This window comes from Mesocricetus auratus, unplaced genomic scaffold, assembly GCF_017639785.1.
Source record: "Mesocricetus auratus isolate SY011 unplaced genomic scaffold, BCM_Maur_2.0 Super-Scaffold_100027, whole genome shotgun sequence".
Taxonomy (NCBI): domain Eukaryota; kingdom Metazoa; phylum Chordata; class Mammalia; order Rodentia; family Cricetidae; genus Mesocricetus; species Mesocricetus auratus.
The window spans coordinates 16961241-16980971 of NW_024429208.1; the positions used below are offsets into that span (position 1 = coordinate 16961241).

At 42.8% G+C, this 19731-nt stretch overlaps 1 protein-coding gene and 1 long non-coding RNA gene across 5 annotated transcripts in view; one reads left to right on the forward strand and one right to left on the reverse strand.

Moving 5' to 3' along the window:
- Nucleotides 1–19731, forward strand: part of Arid5b (AT-rich interaction domain 5B) — a 172959-nt gene that overhangs the window by 10465 nt on the left and 142763 nt on the right. For all 3 annotated transcript variants that reach the window (XM_005070801.4, XM_040732479.1, XM_040732480.1), the window contains one exon: nucleotides 18743–18968. In XM_005070801.4, the coding sequence (XP_005070858.1) occupies nucleotides 18743–18968 (226 nt within the window). The remainder of the gene's footprint in view (nucleotides 1–18742; nucleotides 18969–19731) is intronic.
- Nucleotides 2633–19731, reverse strand: part of LOC121134353 — a 55883-nt gene continuing 38784 nt past the window's right edge. The window contains exons 4-6 of one of the 2 annotated variants that reach the window (XR_005871445.1): nucleotides 8707–8892; nucleotides 5533–5573; nucleotides 2633–3202 (exon numbers count right to left, since the gene is read on the reverse strand). This is a non-coding gene — a long non-coding RNA (uncharacterized LOC121134353). Of the gene's footprint in view, nucleotides 3203–5532; nucleotides 5574–8706; nucleotides 8893–18858; nucleotides 18980–19731 lie in introns of those variants that run through there. The other variant, XR_005871446.1, reaches the window with a different exon arrangement.

Sequence of the window (19731 nt, forward strand, 5' to 3'; positions counted from 1 at the left end):
TCCAGCCATTGCTTCCATGACTGTTACCCTTGGCACACTTCTTCTTTTTCGGTGGTGTTAGGGTTCGAACAAGCCTGAGCCGGACAGCCTTGTGTGTTTGGCCTCTGGGGTCTGGTAGAACATAGCACTGTTAGTGGAATTTGGGTTTCTGTCCCCGCTAGACTTCCCCCAACCTCCTCCAAGGAAGGCAACTAGGAGGAGGCAGCTTAATATAGTTATTGAACAATGGGAGAGTCTGGCTTCAGACCCAATACATGCTTGGTAAATGTATGTGAAAACTGATCCCATTGTTCTGTTGTGTTTGTAAAGCGAGTAAATTATTTACAGATATTTGCTAATTAAAGCACATTTAACCAGGACAAAAGAACACAGACTTACTGGAGACAAAGAGCTGAGTGTAAGTATTTCAGTCACCCTAATGCTGTGTGTTCTTAAGAGAGAAATAAGTTTATATATATATATTAATTTTACATTTATTTCTTTATTTCGTGAGTGATGGCAAGTGGCTGTGCATGCTGTGGGCACATGTACAAGGCAGAGGACAGCTTTCAGGATTCAGTTCTCTCCTTCCACTATGTGGGTTCTAAGGCTTGAACTCACATTGGCAAGCTTCACAGCAAATGCCTTGACTCACTGAGTCATGTCGCTGGCTTGAGAAATGTGTTTTAAAACTGTGTTTGTATAGAATAGGGACATGAGCACAGGATACAGAATCTCAGTCAGAAGATGGATTAGGCCTGGTGTGTTTGTGGACAGCATGATGAGTATAAATATTAAGAGAGTAGAAGACCTTAATTTCCACCATTTGTCCTGAAGCTTAGAGGGACCTCAGTTAAAGCTCAACAAAACTTTCCAAAAGGTGACGGTTTGGGTGCCAGATGGAATTGGCATTTCTACCAACATTTGAAATGGAGGCATGGTCTCATCCATTCAGACATGTGAACATGTGCCTAACTGTGTGTTATGCTTTGCACTAAAACTATGAGCAGTGAGGACGGAGAATGACACACAGAAGGTTTTCTGTTCTCGTAGACCTCACCTCCTCATGTGAGGAAGAAGGCAAGAAACAATTTCATTGGTTTATCCAAATTCTCCATCAGTCTTAGTCTTGGCATGACATCCATGCTTCCTTCTAGAACACTTTCTGTTCTTCTTCCCTTCCCTTTCTCCCTTCCCTTCCCTTCTCCCCTTCTCTTTCCTACTCTTCCCTTTGTTCCTCTTCTCTTCTCCTCCACTTCTCTTCTTCCCATCCCCTCCTCTCCTCTTCTTTTGTGTACTCACAGACCAGAGAAATTCTCCAGCCTTCTCTATCCCCAAACCAACCATCAAGTCTCCCCTACAGTGTTACCACTGAAGTCAAAGTTGAAACATTTCCCAAAACTTAACTATTGTGTGGTAGTGCCTAGTATTCACCAATCTACCATGCATAGACTAGTTCGTTTAATTATCACTTGGATTTGTTGAGGTTTGGAGTGTTCTGATTCTTTTGTACGTGTAAAAATGGAGTAGTAAGTCTAAGTGCTGGAAAGTAACTTGCCCAAGTTCACATAAAGGTAAGACTTAGACCCAAGAATGAACCCCAGCCTCTCCCTGATTCTCTCAAGGATAGTGGGTAAACAATTTTATTAGTTCACCGTGAGTCCCCATAACTTTAGGATATACTAAGAACTCCAAATACTGGAGCCTTTACTAAGCACTGACCTGGTATTTATTTGAACCTCCAGAAATCTGTAGTTATGTTGGTAGCTGATTGATACCCATATGAGTCTATGGTAATGTCATATGCTGTATAATAGAATTTAAATGCTCCTTAGGCCCCCAGCTGGGGTCCAGAATCACAGGAGAGGAGTCTCAGCTTCCATACCTCCTGGGTGTCTTCTGAGTGTATCTAACTAGCACAGACTCAGCTTGGGAAGCCAGGCCCTCCAAGAGCATACAAGCTGCTTGAGAGTACATATATGGTTCATCAAACTATCCTAAATCAAGCCGTAACGCTGTGGCATGGTCAGAGTAATAAAGAGAAAATAGAGATTTCTGTGACATGGGTGACTGGCCACCTCAGAAAGGTCTGTCAAAGTATTACAGGAGAAATCACCTCTAAGCTGATGTCTAATGCCATTTCATGGTGAAAACTGAGATTTCTTGACAAGAGAAGGCAGGATCAGCATTCCTATAGGATGATGGGAAGGGACCTGACCTTGTGAGTCCAGTGACCCAGCTGTCAATACTACAGATGCCCTGTGGAGACGTCTATTCTTCATCCAGACCCCTATAAAACATCTTCCGGCTAACCACATTACTTGACTGTGGCAATGATGGGAAGCTAAGGCCCAGATACCAAAATCTATCCCATTGCCTATTTGTTTTGATTTTCTTTAAGTCAATAAAGTTTTATAGGTACATGCCATGGCCTGGTATTTACAAAGGTCTCTTTACAGTATTCACACTATAGTGGCTGAGTAGTTATGACAGAGACTTACCGAGACTAAAACATTTGGTGCCTGATCCTTTCCTGATAACCCTTGCCAAATCCTGATCTAAAATAACGTTATCAAAGTTAATCTTAAAACTCCCCGCTGACAGTTTTATGTGCAACCTTTTGTTTACATCTTACCACGGAAAGACTATGAAGAAGGTTTTCATGTCATCTCCATTTTGCAAAAGGATAATTTGAGCACTTGTACAAATGTTCCAGGTTTCTAACCTCATCCATCAAGAAAATGGCGGGACTGAATGGGAACTTGAATTTTCTTGATTCCAAGTGACTGATGATCTAGATAGAGAAACCTGGGTCTATTCTGGTTACAAGTAGAGAAACAGAGGCACCAGAGAAGGGAAGCACCAATGAGTCGAGGCTTCGCTGAGGCAGAAACTGCACACAAACAGCTTCTGTCTTTCCATCTTCCATCCAAAAGCCACTTCCTCCAAGATGACTCCTGTGGCTGTCTTGAGGAAAGGGACCTGCGGAGCACGCACATGTAGGTGCCCCCCAGGTCAGCTGGGAAATCAGACAGTGAGGGCAGATGGATGTGAGGGACAATACGATGTCTAGTAGGTTACTGGTGACCATATGACTCACTTGAGGTATGGCTCCAACCCAGGAATGGTCTCAATTTTGCCAAATCTTCCGTTTTTCACAAGAAGCAAGAAACCCAGTTTTTTTTTTTAATGATTTTCCATTGTATCCACTTTTTGACACACTCTGTGGGACAAACAAACACAACCTTTAGCCTTGATGTGACCCATGGACTGCCACCCTGAGTTTCCTCACTAAGAAATGGGTGAATGAAAATGGACTGGGAATATCAAATAAAATCCACAAGGGTGTCAGAACCAAACTAGGACCCGGACTTATCCTAGACCTTTGGCAGATGTTGGGTGTATACCCTGATCTTCCTAGTTCTTGATGGATCCTAGTTTCTCCTAGCTTTTTGAAGTCTGTCATGGCTTAGAGAACCTGCTAGCAGCCCCTTAATAAGTAATTTATTGGTTTAGTCACTGGACTATTGTTTGAGAAACAATAACTGAGAAAAACAATGACACAAGGGGTTAAGCTTCCTGGGTCTCTATCTAGCCCAAGAGACCATTACAAGTGAGGTTCAAAGGATTTGATCTGTGTTTGAGACTTCTGGACTCTGAAGGCAACAAGCTCAGATCATTCCTGTCCTGGCCAATGGACATATTAAGGGGCTTTAGTGGGCATAACAAAACACAATGAGACCAGAGGACGTTGGAGTCAAGGGACAAAACCTGTGTCCCAGAACTTCCCCCTCAGTGTGCCCAAGTTCACACCTGCAGCTTCCCACATGTCGTCCCCTACCCCTGTTTCACAGTGCGATCACCAGGAAACCTGGTGGCTAGTGAGTGTGTAGCGTGCGTTTATTTTAAATACGTCCACATTTCCTCCATTTAAAACAAGTCTCTGCCTATCCCTGCTTCTTAATTTGAAATTTTGTGTAGTTCCTTTCCTTCCTGTTGCTGCTCCTCTCCCTCTCCTTCCTCCCCCCTCCTCTGTTTCCTCTTTCTCTTCCTCTTTTTCCTCTTAGTCCCCCTCTTATTTCTCGGCCTTCCTCCTCCTTTCTTTCTTCCTCCTCTTTTTCATGGTTCTCCTCCTCTTCCCTTTCTTCTTGTCTTCACTCTTTCCTCCACCTCCTTTCTGGCGGTGGTGGGTCAAGGGTTGTACCCCACTCTAATCCTTTTGAAGATGGAAACAAAACCCACACGGTGTGGGGGGGGTGCATCCCAGCCAGACTGACTGGGTTGACCCTAGGAAAATCCACTAAACCAGTGGTTCTCAATCTTTTTTGGGGGGAGGGGGGACAAGCGACCTTTGCACAAGGGTCGCCTAGGACCATCAGACAACACAGATATTTATATTATGATTCATGACAATAAAGAAATTACAGTTATGAAGTTGCAATGAAAACAAATTCATCATTGGGAGGCTCACCACAACATGAAGAACTGGATTAAAGTTGCAGCATTGGGAAGGTTGAGAAGCACGGGTCTAAAGGGGAGACTGGCAGCTGGGATATTCAGTCCTTTTGCTTTGGGTTAATCCCATAGTGTGTATCAGGTTACTAGAATTCAGTTAGAAACACTGTAGTAGTTCTCCTTGTCAAATTATTCCAAAGCATATGGGTTATAAATACCAAAAAAAATTTAAAAAGCCATCTAATTTACTGTGTCTTAAGTGAAATTATCTGTCCTTCCTCTGTTCCCAGTGAACATTCACTGTGATAGCTAAGTTGTATTTTGTGTTCCTAAAAGTTGAATATGTCATCAGCAATAATGTATTGGGTTGTAAAATATCTATCCCGGACTCTAGGGGCAAGCAAAAAAGAAGGTTCTGGTAAAAGGGGCTGAATATGTTTTTGTAATGCAAATTTTATGAGTCACATAAATGGTAATATCTTTTAAAATTATCAGTGGGCTCTGTTTCCTGTTTCTTTACAGTGGAGGTTCTGTTTCTTCACGTTTGATGTTACTAAATCAGTAGTTTAATAGTCAGTCAAGCAATTATCCAAATCACTCCTAGTCTCAGGAACCTTAAAGGAATGCTCTGATTGGCAGAGGGAGAAAATATTCTGGCTATTCGAGAATATAAAGATGACTTGGTTGCCTTAAGTTTTTTCACTCTTTTTTCCTTTAAAAACAATCTTTTTTTATTGCTTGCCCACATGCTTGTTCATGTGTGTATCTCTCTCTCTCTCTCTCTCTCTCTCTCTCTCTCTCTCTCTCTCTCTCTCTCTCTCTCTCTCTGTGTGTGTGTGTGTGTGTGTATGTATGTATGTGTATGTATGTGTTTCTTTCTTCCTTCTTTAAAAATTTTATTTTTGGTACTTGCCTACATTTGTGCGCATGTATGTGTACACACACACACACACACACATGCCTGTCCCTCCCTTCTCTCTCTTTTAGTGGAAAAAAGAAAAATCAACTTTGTCTAGATTTTGGCCACAGATTTTGCAGGGTTGTGTACCCATGGCCTTACAGATCTCATGTGAAGCCAACACATTGCTAGGTGCTCACCTGGGCCAGCAGTCTTCAGAAGTTGAATTTTGATTGACAATCTAGAAAGAAGACAAAAGCCACACGCCATAGATGCCTTCTATGGTAGCTGAGAGCACAATACAATATTACTCTAGAAAAATAAAACATTTCTATTTTAAGCTGTAAGTCTTTGCCTTCCATTTAATTAAACCTAATCAATATTTATTAGTATTATGAGGGTATTATTGAGGGGGGTCAATGGTAAGAATGTTATCAATCCCTTTTTCTCTAGTTACTTCTTTCATTGGCAACATTAGATTCCTTTGCCCCTCCTATCTTGAAGTGTACATTGGAGTTATTAGGCAGTTCTTGGAAATGTCCACCGGTATACCCTGATCCCGGATGTAAGCAGAGGCATGGAGTGTTTTTCTGTTGGCTTATCATCTGCTTAGCAGAAAGCAAACTGGTTTCCAGGCATAGCTGAAACTGGAGTTTAGTACCTAAGTCCACAGATTCCATTCTGTTGTTTCATGATAGCATGCAGGGTGTCTCTGTCACAGACCTGGGTTTTGCTTATCTCTTTCTCAGGCAGTAAATGATTCCAGCTTCAGTGTCTTAGATAACACTTATTCTTCTCTGGCTCTGTGGGTCAGGGGCCTGGGAGGGGTTTACTTGGGCTCTATGTCCTTCAAAGCAGCAATCATGCTTTTCCATCCAGAAAACTCTGCCTAGAGGGAATCAACTTCCAGGTTTTGCACAGGAAGGCCCGACATCTCCAGGGCTGTTAACCTGCACTTCAAGTGGTCTCTTGCTGTGGCAATGGGCACCTGTGAATATCTAGTCACACATGGTAGCAGACTTTGTCAGCTTGCATTCCATAAGCTAGTTTCAGAAGGGGCATTCTATCCCTTTGTGCTTAATTCTGCTGATCAGAGTGAGAATGTACATGTAACCCACACTCAAATGGGTAGCAGCACAAGGGTGTGGATATAAGAGAATGGGGTCTTTGGGGACCTCTAGGTGACTGCCTATGGCCATCAGCATCAGAAGTGATCTTGGTAGTGGACAGCTGGGCTGCTGTGAATTGAATGGTGTTCTTGACCCGTCTTGTTCTTTCGTTTCCTCCTCTATTCTTATTAGGCAGTCTCCTTGGGCAGTTTTCCCCCTAACACCTCCTTCCTCTTGTAGGCATGTAATTATAGATCACACACACACACACACACACACACACACACACACACAAGGCAGCAGATTGCTTTCACCTTTGAGGATTTGTTAGTCTTACAGTGTGTCAACAAGCCATATTGAGTCTTAAAAAACAACCCACAAAAAACTTAATGTCTTGATCAACGAATTTGGGGAGTTTACCTGGAAAGGGCATTGTATCTGATGTGGTAAATCTACAGAGAAGGGGAATGCAGAGCCTGTAGCTGATGTATGCAAGCATCGTGGTACATAAGAGGAAATCTGTCTCTGTCCTGAATGGTCATTGGGGTGGGGCGTTAAATCAAGATGGTTCTGAAAGACAACTAAAAATCCAGATAAGAGGGATTGTTCCTTGGATTTGTGTTTCTAATGGGCAAGATCATTCAGGACAGATGAGTGAGTGAACTCTCTGGCCAGGGTCACCTCCAAGCCCTTCAACCTTGTTTTTCAAGTCAGAAGAACAGCGGGTCTGCTGTCCCCTAAATTCCATAGAAGTTACCAGTTCTGTGGGGAGATTGACCTGTTTTTCTTTTAAGGAATAATGCGAGTTGATTTCCAGCAACATGTTCCAGACGTACATATATAGGCACTAAATGTCTGAAGAGAAGGTGCCGTGAAATATATATATAAATACACACACACACACACACACACACGCACACACGCACACACGCACACACTACATTTACTTTCTTCCCCTGAGACAATGTTGTTTCGTTTTGAGACAAGGTCTCAGAAAGCCCAGGCTGGCTTTAAACTTACTGTATGACAAAAGGTGACCTTGACCTGATGATCCTCTAGCCTCTACTCCCTGAGTGCGGGGATTAAACCTGTGAGCCACCATGTCTGGTGGTTGAGGCACTGTTATAGAATCCAGGGCTGCATGCACACCAGGCAAGCATGCTACCAAATGAACTGAATGGCCAGCCTATATTCCTTTGAGGGTGTTTGCAATGTTGGTTCTACTGAACTGTATGTATGACTAAAGAGAGGGTCATGTGTTAAGCTAAAAACAAACAAACAAACAAAAACAACAAAACACAAACCCAGAAGCTGTTAATGTTTTTGAGTAATTCCACATAATAAAAGATCAGGACAAGGCAGTAGTTGAACTTTGGAGTCAGTGTGACTAGTTAGTTCCAACAGAAAATGCTTATAAAAGGCTGGTAAGACAGCTACACTGGCAAAGTTTTCCCCACATCGGCATGAAGACCTGAGTTCAATTCCCAGTACCCATCATAAACCTGCACCTATAATCTCAATGCTATGGGTGAGGAGGGAGAGAGAGACAGGAAAATCCCCAGTGGTCATAGGCCAGCCAAACCAGCTGAATCGTTGGGGACCAGGTTCAGTGAGAGACTGTATCTCAAAAACTAAGTAGAAAGCAATTGAGGAGGAGGCGGCCAGTGCCTCCTCACAGAGAGACAAACACACAGGAGAATGCTCTTAGAAGCTGCTCAGGTGAGTTCTCATACCGAAGGAGGCTCCTTTATCTTTTTGCTGTTTCTGTCTCAGTGGCCAGAGCTATATAATTGGGTGCCTGGCTAGATAGAGCAATCTGAAAACAGTTAAAACACAGATTGTGGCGTTAACAGCCCACTAATTTGGCCAAAGGAAACACAGCCAAGCCCAGTTCTCAACTCATATCTTCACATATCTAGGACTCTGGGATACAATTTCTCCATCTCCGTGAAAATTGTTCTTAATTTTAAGGAGGAAAGACAAAAGGGAAGAAAATGGAACTGGAAATTAATTGCAGGCTATTTCTGGGAGGTTTCTCTCTCTCTCTCTCTCTCTCTCTCTCTCTCTCTCTCTCTCTCTCTCTCTCTCTCTCTCTCTCTCTCTCTCTGTTTTTTTGTTTGTTGGTTTTTGTTTTTGTTTTTTTTTGCCGGGGGTGGGGGGTAGTCTCCTGAGGCAGGGAGCCTGAAGCCTAACAGGTTTTAGATTAGCAATATATTAAGATGTATTCAGGAACACACAATATTTAGTACTTCTTGAAATACTTACTTGATGGTCAAATGCTGGGGGCCTTACCATGCAGGACAGTCACATTACAGGTCACGTTACATTTAACACATGACACCTCCAGAGCCGTGTTCTGTGTGACAATGTCTTCTAATTGTGCTAGGACAGATTCTCATAGTCCATGGAGCTACAGGCTTCACTCAGTGACTCTTGAGAGTAATGGAAATGCTGGAAGAGGAGGGGCCCGTATTAGAAGACAGGAACTCTTTCGAGAAGCTTGGGACTCAAGATGAACCGTAGCATGTTTTAAGATCTGTCACTGACCCACCACAGAGTAGCTTCTCCATATTTTTAACTAGAGCTTGAATGGCAATGTCTGCCTCACTGTATGCAAATGAGAGTCCCTTTTGTGTTCAGGTTTTCCAAATCACACCCATCCCAGGGAATTGGCAGATGAGAGGAGTCAGCTGGATTTGATTCCCAGAACCCACATGGTAGAAGAGAATTGACTTCCACATGATGTCCTCTGACCTCCACATGTCAACACATACACACACACACACACACACACACACACACACACACACACACACACACACACAGTAAATAAAAAATAAATGTAATAAAAATTCTTTAAAAGGAATAGCAAGATGACTCGATAGGTAAATAAAGGCCCCTACCTTCAAGCCTGACAAGCAGGGTTCTAATCCAAAAATCACAAAATGGAAAGGCAAAATTAATTTCCACAAGGAGTACTTCTCTCTCTCTCTCTCTCCAACATTTTTAATAAAAATATTTTTAATTATGCCCGTGCTCCTTACATCTAACACAGCACTTGGCTCTTCAGGAAGGACAAGAGAGTTAAACAAGGGTACAAATGTGACTCTAGAAAATGTTTACAATCTGATCTTTCACTGGAGATGACAGAATCATGCAATTCATCACCAAATACTGACGCCAAAGGAAGGCTTGGCATTATGTTTCAGGTAATAATAGCAGTGATTCTCAGTGAGGACACCAACGTAGACAACTTAGAGTTGATAGCTTCTCATTTTTGCTTCATAAGGACATTAGGAAGTAACAGCTACCACCTGTTGCTATCCTCAGGTCAGAGAGGGTGATATTAATCCTGAGGAAAGATTAGAATTTTAGTGGAGAGTATGTTTGTGAGGTCCCTCCATGTCTGGGCTGGTCACTTCCTCTCTCCATCCGCCGATGTAGACTTCATCAACAGGTATTTCAGCCACAGTGCTGCCCTTCTAGGATTTGGGATGAGAAGTGTTTCAAGGCAAGCGTGTTTCCTTTTGTTATTCCTAGGTCTATCCAAGCACATGGTGGAAGTGTCTGACCTGACCCTGCTCACTAACCCTGCCCTTCTGTGACCCTTTGGTCTAGGATGGTGTCACTGCGTTGGTATCAGCCTAGCTCCTGTGTTAGCCATCTCTTGTGTTTCCTTCATGTCCCACCCCACAGACTCAAGTTTCTGTGGCTTCCTTTGTAGCCACTCACCCATTTGGGCTATCCTGATTGAAGTAGTCTCCTTCTCGCTGTGGTCCTGAGAGCTACGAGCGCAGTCATTGAAACCAGCAAGTATGGCATGATGAAGCTCTCCGTGACCCTCTTATTTCCCCCACCTTACCACAGGCCAACAAAAATCTTCCTTAACGCTATTCATTTACCTGGCACACGAACATTTGTGCTAGACCTGTGAGTGTCCTGTGAGCAAACCACCAACACCAGTGTTTGAGACTACAGTTGAGCAAACGGGAGGTGCCTCATATTATATACGTGTTGGAGGAGGGACTGCAGATCAGGAGGTACCAACAGAGCTAGGCTCTAATGTGGCATGCCCTCCCCTTTACTGATGGGCACCAGTACACAGCAGACGTGTGCCTGTCCAAGCAGGATACTTTGTAGGAGTTGACATGGTCATTTCCTTCATTCTTAGTTTCCATCTGGATGAAAATATACAATTCTTAAAAAATTTTTTTTCGTTTCTTGAGAATTTCATACAATGTATTTTTGAACATACTCATCGTCTCCCCAGCTCGAAAATTCACTTCTTGAGAATTTCATACAATGTATTTTGAACACATTCATCCCCTCCCCAGCTCTTCCCTCTCAACCACACTCCCTTCCCTTTCCAGACAACTTTGAGTTTTCTCCCCCACCCCCCATCAAGTCCAGTTTGTGTTGCTCAACTAGTTTCTGGAGAGGGGCCTGCTCTGGCATGTAGTCAACCTACCAAGGATCCCATTATTAGAGAAAATGGACTCTCCCTCTCCCCCTGCAGCTGTGAGATGCCAATCACTCCCTAGTTAGCGGCAGATTCCACGTTCACATCCCACTTCCATGCAGGGATTTTCTTTGGCTTGTGCTTGTGCAGATATTGCATATGGCCTTACAGTTGCTGTGGTTTCTTACGTGCCCCTGGCCTGCTGATCCAGAAACCAGCTTCCTTGATGTTATCTAGCACCTCTGGCCCATAATCTTTCCACTCTCTCTTCTTCTGTAATGAGCCCTGAGCCTTGGGGGCAAGAGTGTGATCCGTGTATTCCATTTAGGGCTAAGCACCCTACAGTCTCCCATTCTCTGCACCTTGACCCATTCTCGTGGAACCCAATGAGCCACACTTTCGGCCTCGCGGTTTGCTTAGTTATGACCACGTATTCCTGTGCTCTGTGCTCCCAAGTTCTGCCATGTTTTAAAGGCTGCAGAGCACATTTCGAAATCTGAGATGGTCATGGCAGACTGAGATGAGCATGTCCTGCTCTGGTTCCCTCCCCCTCCCCCACAAGCCCTCTGCTATGCCCTTGGGGCTTAGCTGACTGAAACTCTGCTCCACAAGTGGTCTGCTGTTTGCTGCCACATGGTAGGAGGACAGAGGTTCCCCCCTCCTGACACAGAATTTGTTAGCAAAGACATAGCTGTGTGTTTCAAAGATTCATTATGGTTGTTTAAACACATCAGAAGTTCAAAATCTCCCTCTCTCGCTAGCTAAGGTCTTTAGATGGATCCAGGCTGTGGCTGTCCTGAGAGGGCTAGGCCCCTACCATCTGTTTTTCAATTGTATAGTCTAAAGCCATGCTCACTCTCTCTGTGCACAAGAACTGGAAGGTTCGAATGTCACTACTATATACCACTGCTCACAAGTTGGCCACATGGATGCACCCAGCTGGAAGGGAAGCAGAAGATGGCATCTTTTATTCTGTGCCTTGAGGGCTCTCCCTGGGAAAGAATGGAAGCTCGTCTAGTGAGGAGTAGTTAGCCATAGCTAGGACTGGGGTGTTCAGTTCCTCTCATGCCAGGTGAGGTATTTTCTATCAAGCTAGCAGAAGCAGCTGTATAGTCAGCTTCAGTTGGTGCTGAGACACTGAAAGCTGGGACCTGGCTGAACTTTTGGAACTGGACTTTAGAATGTCATCACAAGCTTTAGAGATGAGCTTTGTGAAACTCCATGGAGAGTGATTTCCTCAAAGAATGAAACACACAAAAGGAAAATCTGGGCCTAGCCTGCATCTAAGAACGTTTCCTCCATTTTCTCCTTGGGCGTGGAATGAGGAAGCAAAAAACAAAAACCCAGGATACAGCTAAGCAGAGTGGAGGGACCCTGCGGGTACTGGGCAGCTGTCCGGGCAGCTGTTCTCCAGGGGTCTGCTCCAGATCAGTGCACTGATCACCTTTGTTCCAGACTCTCTTTTCAAAGATGTACATGCAGTTAACAGCCCTGGAACTCAAAGGCAGTGTCTGACTCCAGAACAAAGACCAGGTCCAGCGCCGAGCACGTGGGTAACCTAAGCTGGTCTCTTTCCAGCAATGCATGCCATGTGTAGGCAGCTCTATCCTTCTTTGTGCTCTCCTCAAGGAGGTGGAGCATAGAGAAACAGGCACAGATGTGTGATGGTGTGGTAGGTGATCTCATAGCCATGTAAGGGGATGGACCCCATTGAGGCCTTCCTAGCACGAAGAGGGTTTTAGTTCAAGGGTAAGTTAAGTCAAATACTACAAGGAGGTCAAGGGGAAAAAATAAGAAAATGCTCTACTTTGGTGGCAATAATACAGAAGTTCTTAACCTTTGTTTTGTTTTTGTTTTTTTTTCGAGACAGGGTTTCTCTGTGGCTTTGGAGGCTGTCCTGGAACTCGCTTGGTAGTCCAGGCTGGTCTCGAACTCACAGACATCTGCCTGCCTCCGCCTCCCGAGTGCTGGGATTAAAGGCGTGTGCCACCAACGCCCGGCCTTGTTTTGTTTTTTTAAGTTTTGCTTTGTTTTTCATTCAAGACCCTTTATTGTAAAAGAGTGGAGGACTCACAGAATATTTGTTTATGTGAGCTCTAGCTGTTGGTTTTTATTGCATTAAAAGTGAAACAGAAACTACTGAAGTATAAAATTCATTACGAAATAGTAGTGTGATACTTATAGGTGAAAACAATGGCTGTCATGTGGACTCTCATCACCTAACTCCAAATTAAGTTCAAACACATCACACAGCTGAATGTAAAAAGTACAAAATGTTTGGATGCAAATACCAATACTTTGTGACCTGAGATTAGGCAAAGTTGTCAGAGGTTTAAAACTCTCTCTCTCTCTCTCTCTCTCTCTCTCTCTCTCTCTCTCTCTCTCTCTCTCTCTCTCTCTCTCTCTCTCTCTCTCTCTCTCTCTCAATCCATAAGAGAAAAAAAGTGAGCCAGCAACACACACATGAATCTAAGACTTCTTCAGTGACAGGCTCTGCTACAGTGAAAAGACATTATTTTTTCCAAAGATTTTTATTACTCTATGTGTGTGTGTGTGTGTTTGTGTGTGCGTGTGCACGCTTTACAGTGTGTGGGAAGGTGTCCACAGAGGCCAGAAGAAGTATGGAGTCCCTGGAGTTGAATTTCCAAGTGTGTGTGAGGTGCCTGGTGGGGTGTGCTGTCAACAAGTGCTCCCTGTACCTGCTGAGCCATCTCCCTGCCCCTGATAAGATGGAGTTCAATCAATAAATCTGACAAATGACTTGAACCCAGAAGTTACAAAACCATTCAAAGCTCAAGAGTAAGAGAACAACCACATTTTTAAGACCATATAAAAGATTTAAATATATATTTAGCAAAAAAAAAAGTACAGATACCAAACTAGTACCTGGAAACTAGTATTTTGGCATCATTAGTCATGAGGGGAAAATGGAACTGGAAACCGATAAGATGTGAGAAACCACCAGACAGTTAATTAGCAGTGACAGTGTCGTGTCAAGTGATGGCATGGATAGGAGTCACTACTTGTGGAAATGCAAAATAGTAGAGCCATCCCAGAAACCAAACACATGGGCGCTTGCTCCAACACTGGATATACCCTGTAACCCTTCACCCAGGTGTTTAGAGAACTGAGAATGTTTGCTTACACAAAGACCTGGGCATGGGACAATATAGCAGTGCTGTTTGTAAATTATCCAAATTGGAACATCCCAGATGTCCTTCTGCCAGTGAAGGGTTGAAAAAACTTTGTGACTGTCCACCCAATAGACACTACTCACTCAAGATTCAAGATGTCTTTTCATGTAAGGACATGGGTGCCTCGCTGTGTGATAAGAACCATCATAGAAGGTATCATAGAGCACGGGTCAGTGTGCATGCGACTTAATTTAGTTGTTACCAGAAGGTGGTTAGACAAAGTGTCATGATCACGACTGAGGAGGGGCTTGCTAAGGTGGGTGAATTTCTTGTCTGTTGATTATCATGATGGTTGCTGTAAGAGTCTGAAGAAGTTTGTGAACATGTAACATTTTTGTGGCAGTCATGAATCATGAAATATAGTCTCAATGACTAAAGGTGTACATTGTCTTATGGACTTTGTTAATCTCTTTATGATCTAGCTTCACACTGTTGGGTCTCCTACCTGCTTCTTTGCCACTCTGCTGTGGCATCTGCCATCTGCTGCAGGTTCAGGGAAACCCAGTAATGCTCTTGAAGGAGAACGAGAGGGAGAAAAAGGTCAACAATCACCCATGTAATTGTAATTTTTGATTGGACCCCGTGGATCCCTAAGAGGCCAGGGATTTCTAAGGGTTTCTGTGCTGTCCTTTGAGAACCTCAGATATAATGCACAGCACCATATTTTAGTCATTTTTAAGTATCTCATCCTTTTCTTCCTACATCCACGTCCCCTGTGTTTGCTTCATGACTGTGTTCAAATTGGTCCTTTTTAAAAATTAAATTTATTTAAATAAGAAACATTCTGCATTTCACACAAGTAGAAAAAAGTATCAGTTTCCATTAATTAAAATAATCACAAAACAATTAAGCAAGGAACTATGTGATGTGATATATGGAACCCATTACTCCTTGCTTAATTATGTGCACACACACACACACACACACACACACACACACACACACACACACACGCACACACCTTGGCTTTGAAATTAACCCAGCGTTTAATCAACGCTTATGTGAGACACATTAAGACATCCATTACATCTTTTCCCCGTTCAACATTGTTTCAAACGTATTGTGTGTGTGTGTGTGTGTGTGAGAGAGAGAGTGAGAGAGAGTGTGTGTGTGTGTTTGTGCTTGTGTGTGTGTGTGTTCCTGTGAATCATCTAAATTCATCTATGTGTATCACAGTCTGGAAGACACATGGTAGAGATAATAGTAACACGTGGCTAACGCTGATAAAGTATTTGTGTCAACCCCATGAATTCTGGCAATAACTGTGGCAGGTAGCTGCTCTCCTCCTTTAAAAGAAAATATGTATCAAAATAATTGAAGCCCAGGAAGGTTCAAGAAATGGCCCAGTGTTTCCTAGCAACAAATTCCAGGTTTGGGATTTGAACCTAGGCCCCTTGGCTGCAGTCACCAGAGAGGAAACCTGGGTTACCACCCAGGCCCTGAATTGAGTCAGCAATAAGATGTGTCACTGACCTTCAGGGCTCTCATCAGGTACACAAAGGAGATGGACCACATCAAGATGTGTCCACTGAAATATCTGGTGTCTGGGTTAGGCAGAGCAGGTCAGGAGACCACAACAGGATGGAAGTCAGAGCATATAGGGGATTTCACATGTTGTAAAAAGAAAGCATGTGTTGTTCAGTTTCTGGTGGTTTCTGTTGTTGATTTTGGTTGGCTTGTTCCTTTTTTTCCATCTCCTTCCTTATTTTGTTTTAGAAGAAAAGATTGAAGTCTAGATTTTTTTCAGGTGTAAATTTTCCTACATTTAGAATACAAGGAGGGCCCAGTCGTGACATTGGGGGCTACTCTGTGACTTCTTACCCAGATCGTCTCTTCTGACTTAGAGAGTTCATGCCTAAATGAACTGGTTTTGTAGAGTGGCAGAAATAAAATCCCAATTACAGAAATAGTTAAAACACTGATGAAAGGGGGAAAGGATATAGCAAGTGTCTTAACACATCCTACATAAATATTGATTAAACGCTGGGTTAATTGAAAAGTCGGGGTCTGTTAATAGAATAATGGCGTGTATTTCTTTGTGATCCTTTTGTGTTGTATTAGAGTAAAGCAGGGATATTTATTCAGCACTAATGCTCAGTTTGCCGAGAGCTCATGTAATCACGGCATGTGCTCATTGGGATTCTTTTCGTAGACACAGAGAGTTGCCCAAGAACGGGCACTATGAGAAAGTTAGTCAGCACTGACTCAGAATATTGAGTATGAGCATGTGACAGATGCCATTGTGTGCACAGAGCAAGGTTTCCTGACACAGTTTCCATGTTCATGCGGACTGTTTTGTTTCAGAGGTTTGTGTGCTGTTTCCCGTCCTTATCAGATTTCCTTTAAAACCCTGGCATTTAACAATGGTGAAGAGATGGTGTCCCTATGAATCCATATAAAGCACACGGCTATGTTCACAATTAATGCCAACTTGGATTTTCGATTTTTTATGTTTGGGTGAATTCCTGCTCCCGCCCCGTGTGTGAGTGTGTGTGTGAGTGTGTGTGTGTGTGTGTGTGTGTGTGTGTGTGAGAGAGAGAGAGAGAGAGAGAGAGAGAGAGAGAGATGAGCTCAAATCTATAGAGAAGATCTTGAAAGACAAGTTTATTCATTAATGACATCATAAGGATTGTATTTTCTCTTGGTTAATAAACTATTTGTTCGGCGGGTGCTGAAAGTTAGCCAGGGCTAGTCATGTCATTTCTCGGAAAAGATCTGAAGCAACTGGTAATTGAAATGATAATCATTTGATCACACGGCTATTTGAGAATAACACTCATCTCCAAACTTGTCTATTCTAGGAAGCCTTATTTGGTCAAAACGTTGCCAAATTCCATCTGTGCTAATGCAGAGACTAATATACCATGCTACTTAATTGTTTTCCAGAATATTCTGAATGCTATGGCTGCTGTGCCCACCCCCTCCCCATCCCAGAAGTTGTTCCCATATGCTTTGAAACAATACCCAGCCTGGATTTTTTTTTAATTCTGACATTTCATAATCATCATGTAATAGCTCTAAAATTCAGGAAGAGCAGAGGTCTTCACGAAGCTGGTGTGGTGATTGTGGGTGAAGTCAGCCCCGAAAATGGCATTTTGTAACGTTTATAAAGTCTTGAGGTATTTTCTTCAGAAGAGGGTAAAACACAATTTCCACTTTGTCTGCCTTTACTGGAAGTTCATATTTGATCAAGATAAGAAAAGGGATCCCGTTACCCAGTCTTGTTTTCCATTCTTGAGAGAGCCCTTGTGACTGCTCTTTTTAATAGATGTCTTTTTCTCAGAAGCAGTCCTGAACCGGATAAGGAAAAGCAAAATTTACCTCTTACCTTAAAACATTTAGAAGAACAAAACTGAGTGCTGCCTACTGTGTAAACATCATCTTAATAGAACCCTTTTTGTTTGAGTTGGGGCAGTGCAGGGAGGGGGTAGGGTGTGGTGTGTGTAGAGTGTGTGTGTGTGTGTGTGTGTGTGTGTGTGTGGTGTATGGAGTGTGTGTATACGGCATGTAGAGTGTTAGGTGTGTGGGGTGTGTGTTTGTATGTGTGTTGGCAGGATAGGGAAGATGGAGTCATATTTAAAAGCAAAATTAGGCAAGTTCCATTGCGAATTCCTTTTTGTCTAATAGCTTAGAGACATCTTCCTGTTGTTGTTTTGTCAGAACTAGTTTAAAAATTTCTGTAAGCTTTAGGGGTTTTTCACAGCTAAGCTTTCTTGAGAAGTGTTCAGTCAGAGAAAGTCAGTTCAAGTTAAAATGTCAAATAAGTTCCTTTAGAAGCAGGGGAAGGAGCTTTTCCAGAAGATCTCTGGGCCGGGCACCTCTTTGTTCTACATATAGATACCTACTAAATATCCTGCTGGGTTAATTCTGAGGCAGAAAACTTGTTTCCTGGAAGCAATTACAGATGCTTAAAATTCAAATTTATGATCCTTGGGAGGAACTGAAGCTTCAACGACTTTTCTTAGATTCAAAGGCTTTCTCACCGCCCTCCTGCCCCTCCCCCCCGCATGTATTAAAAGAGAAAAAGTCCACTCATTTCTCAGCTTGCAAAGTTTTGCAGAAACTCGAGAATGTGTAAGTTGCTTTCAGTGGGAAGCATATAACATTTATGAAGTATTTCTTTGGGGATTACATCACAGTTTTATTTAATTTTTAGGACAAAAGTTAAATTCAATATTTGTGTATAAGCCAAGGGAAAATGTACCATAAACATAGGAATTTAGGGGTGAGTCAGAGTTCCAAGAATTCTAGATTTACTTAGGCCATTTATATGAAGACTAACCATTAGTCATCCAGCCTCGCTTTTTACATTTGCAATTAATTGCACCTAAAAATTAGCTTTTACTCAAGGAGTTAGGTAGATAGGCTCTGTGACTGGCATTTAAAATGCCTGTTACAATTACTGCCTTATTTTTGGAGACCTCCTAACTCACAGCAAACATGGATAAATGATTCTTTAAATAAAGAAGCCTGGAAAGCCAGTAAGCTGAAATTATTTCATGGTATTCTTCTTGTCCTAAAAGCCACACATTGTCTGCTTGTCCAAGGCTAGACTTAGACTGTCCCTGGCATCCCAGTGGGCTTTGCTGAGAATGGATCACTTTCCCAAACCCAGAGTAACATATTCTGTTCATCCCACCTCTTGTAGGATGAGGTCATCGCTGTCTCCGAAAAGGTGATCGTAAAGTTAGAAGACCTGGTCAAATGGGCGCATTCTGATTTCTCCAAGTGGAGGTGTGGGCTCCGAGCCACACCAGTGAAAACGGAGGCTTTTGGAAGAAATGGACAGAAGGAGGCTCTCCTCAGGTACAGGCAGTCAACTCTCAACAGTGGGCTCAACTTCAAAGACGTTCTCAAGGAGAAGGCTGATCTTGGTAAGTATGGCCTCGAAATTCAATGTGTAGGAATGTGCAATGAGCTATAAGCATGCTATAGATTATTCTGGAAACACTATGCATATATTTACACGAAATAACATAATTATATACGTGAGAACTATGTACTATGTAAGAATTATATAACATAATTCTATATTACTGGGCTGAAGAGATGGTTCAGTGTTAGCTAAGAACCATACTCCTCTTTTAGACTATGTCAGTTCATTTTCTAGCACCTGTTCTGGGCAGCTCACACCCCTCTGAAACTTCAGCTTCAGGGGGAACAGATGCCTCTAATCACACTCGCAAGCTCATACACATACACACTTAGAAATAACAAAAATGAATCTTTAAAAATATTATAGGTTGTGTGTAAATTACCTATTAGGGCTTAGAGAGATGTTGAGATAGGAAAATGCTTGCCTTATAAGCATGAGACCTGAGTTTGATCTCCAGGACCCCTATTACAAAGCCAGGCACAATAGTGCATGTGTGTAATCCCAGCACTGGAGAATCAGAGACAGGAAGGTCCCTAGGGCCACCCTACCTAAGCTCATAGATAAGTTCCAGGCCAAGGAATGACCCTGTCTCAAAAAGAAGAAGAAGAAGAAGAAGAAGAAGAAGAAGAAGAAGAAGAAGAAGAAGAAGAAGAAGAAGAAGAAGAAGAAGCCAAGATGGATGAGTTCTGAGGTGCACAAAATAGGATGTTGGCTTGTCTTCTGACCTCCACAGGAAGATACACGCACACACATAGTGAAAC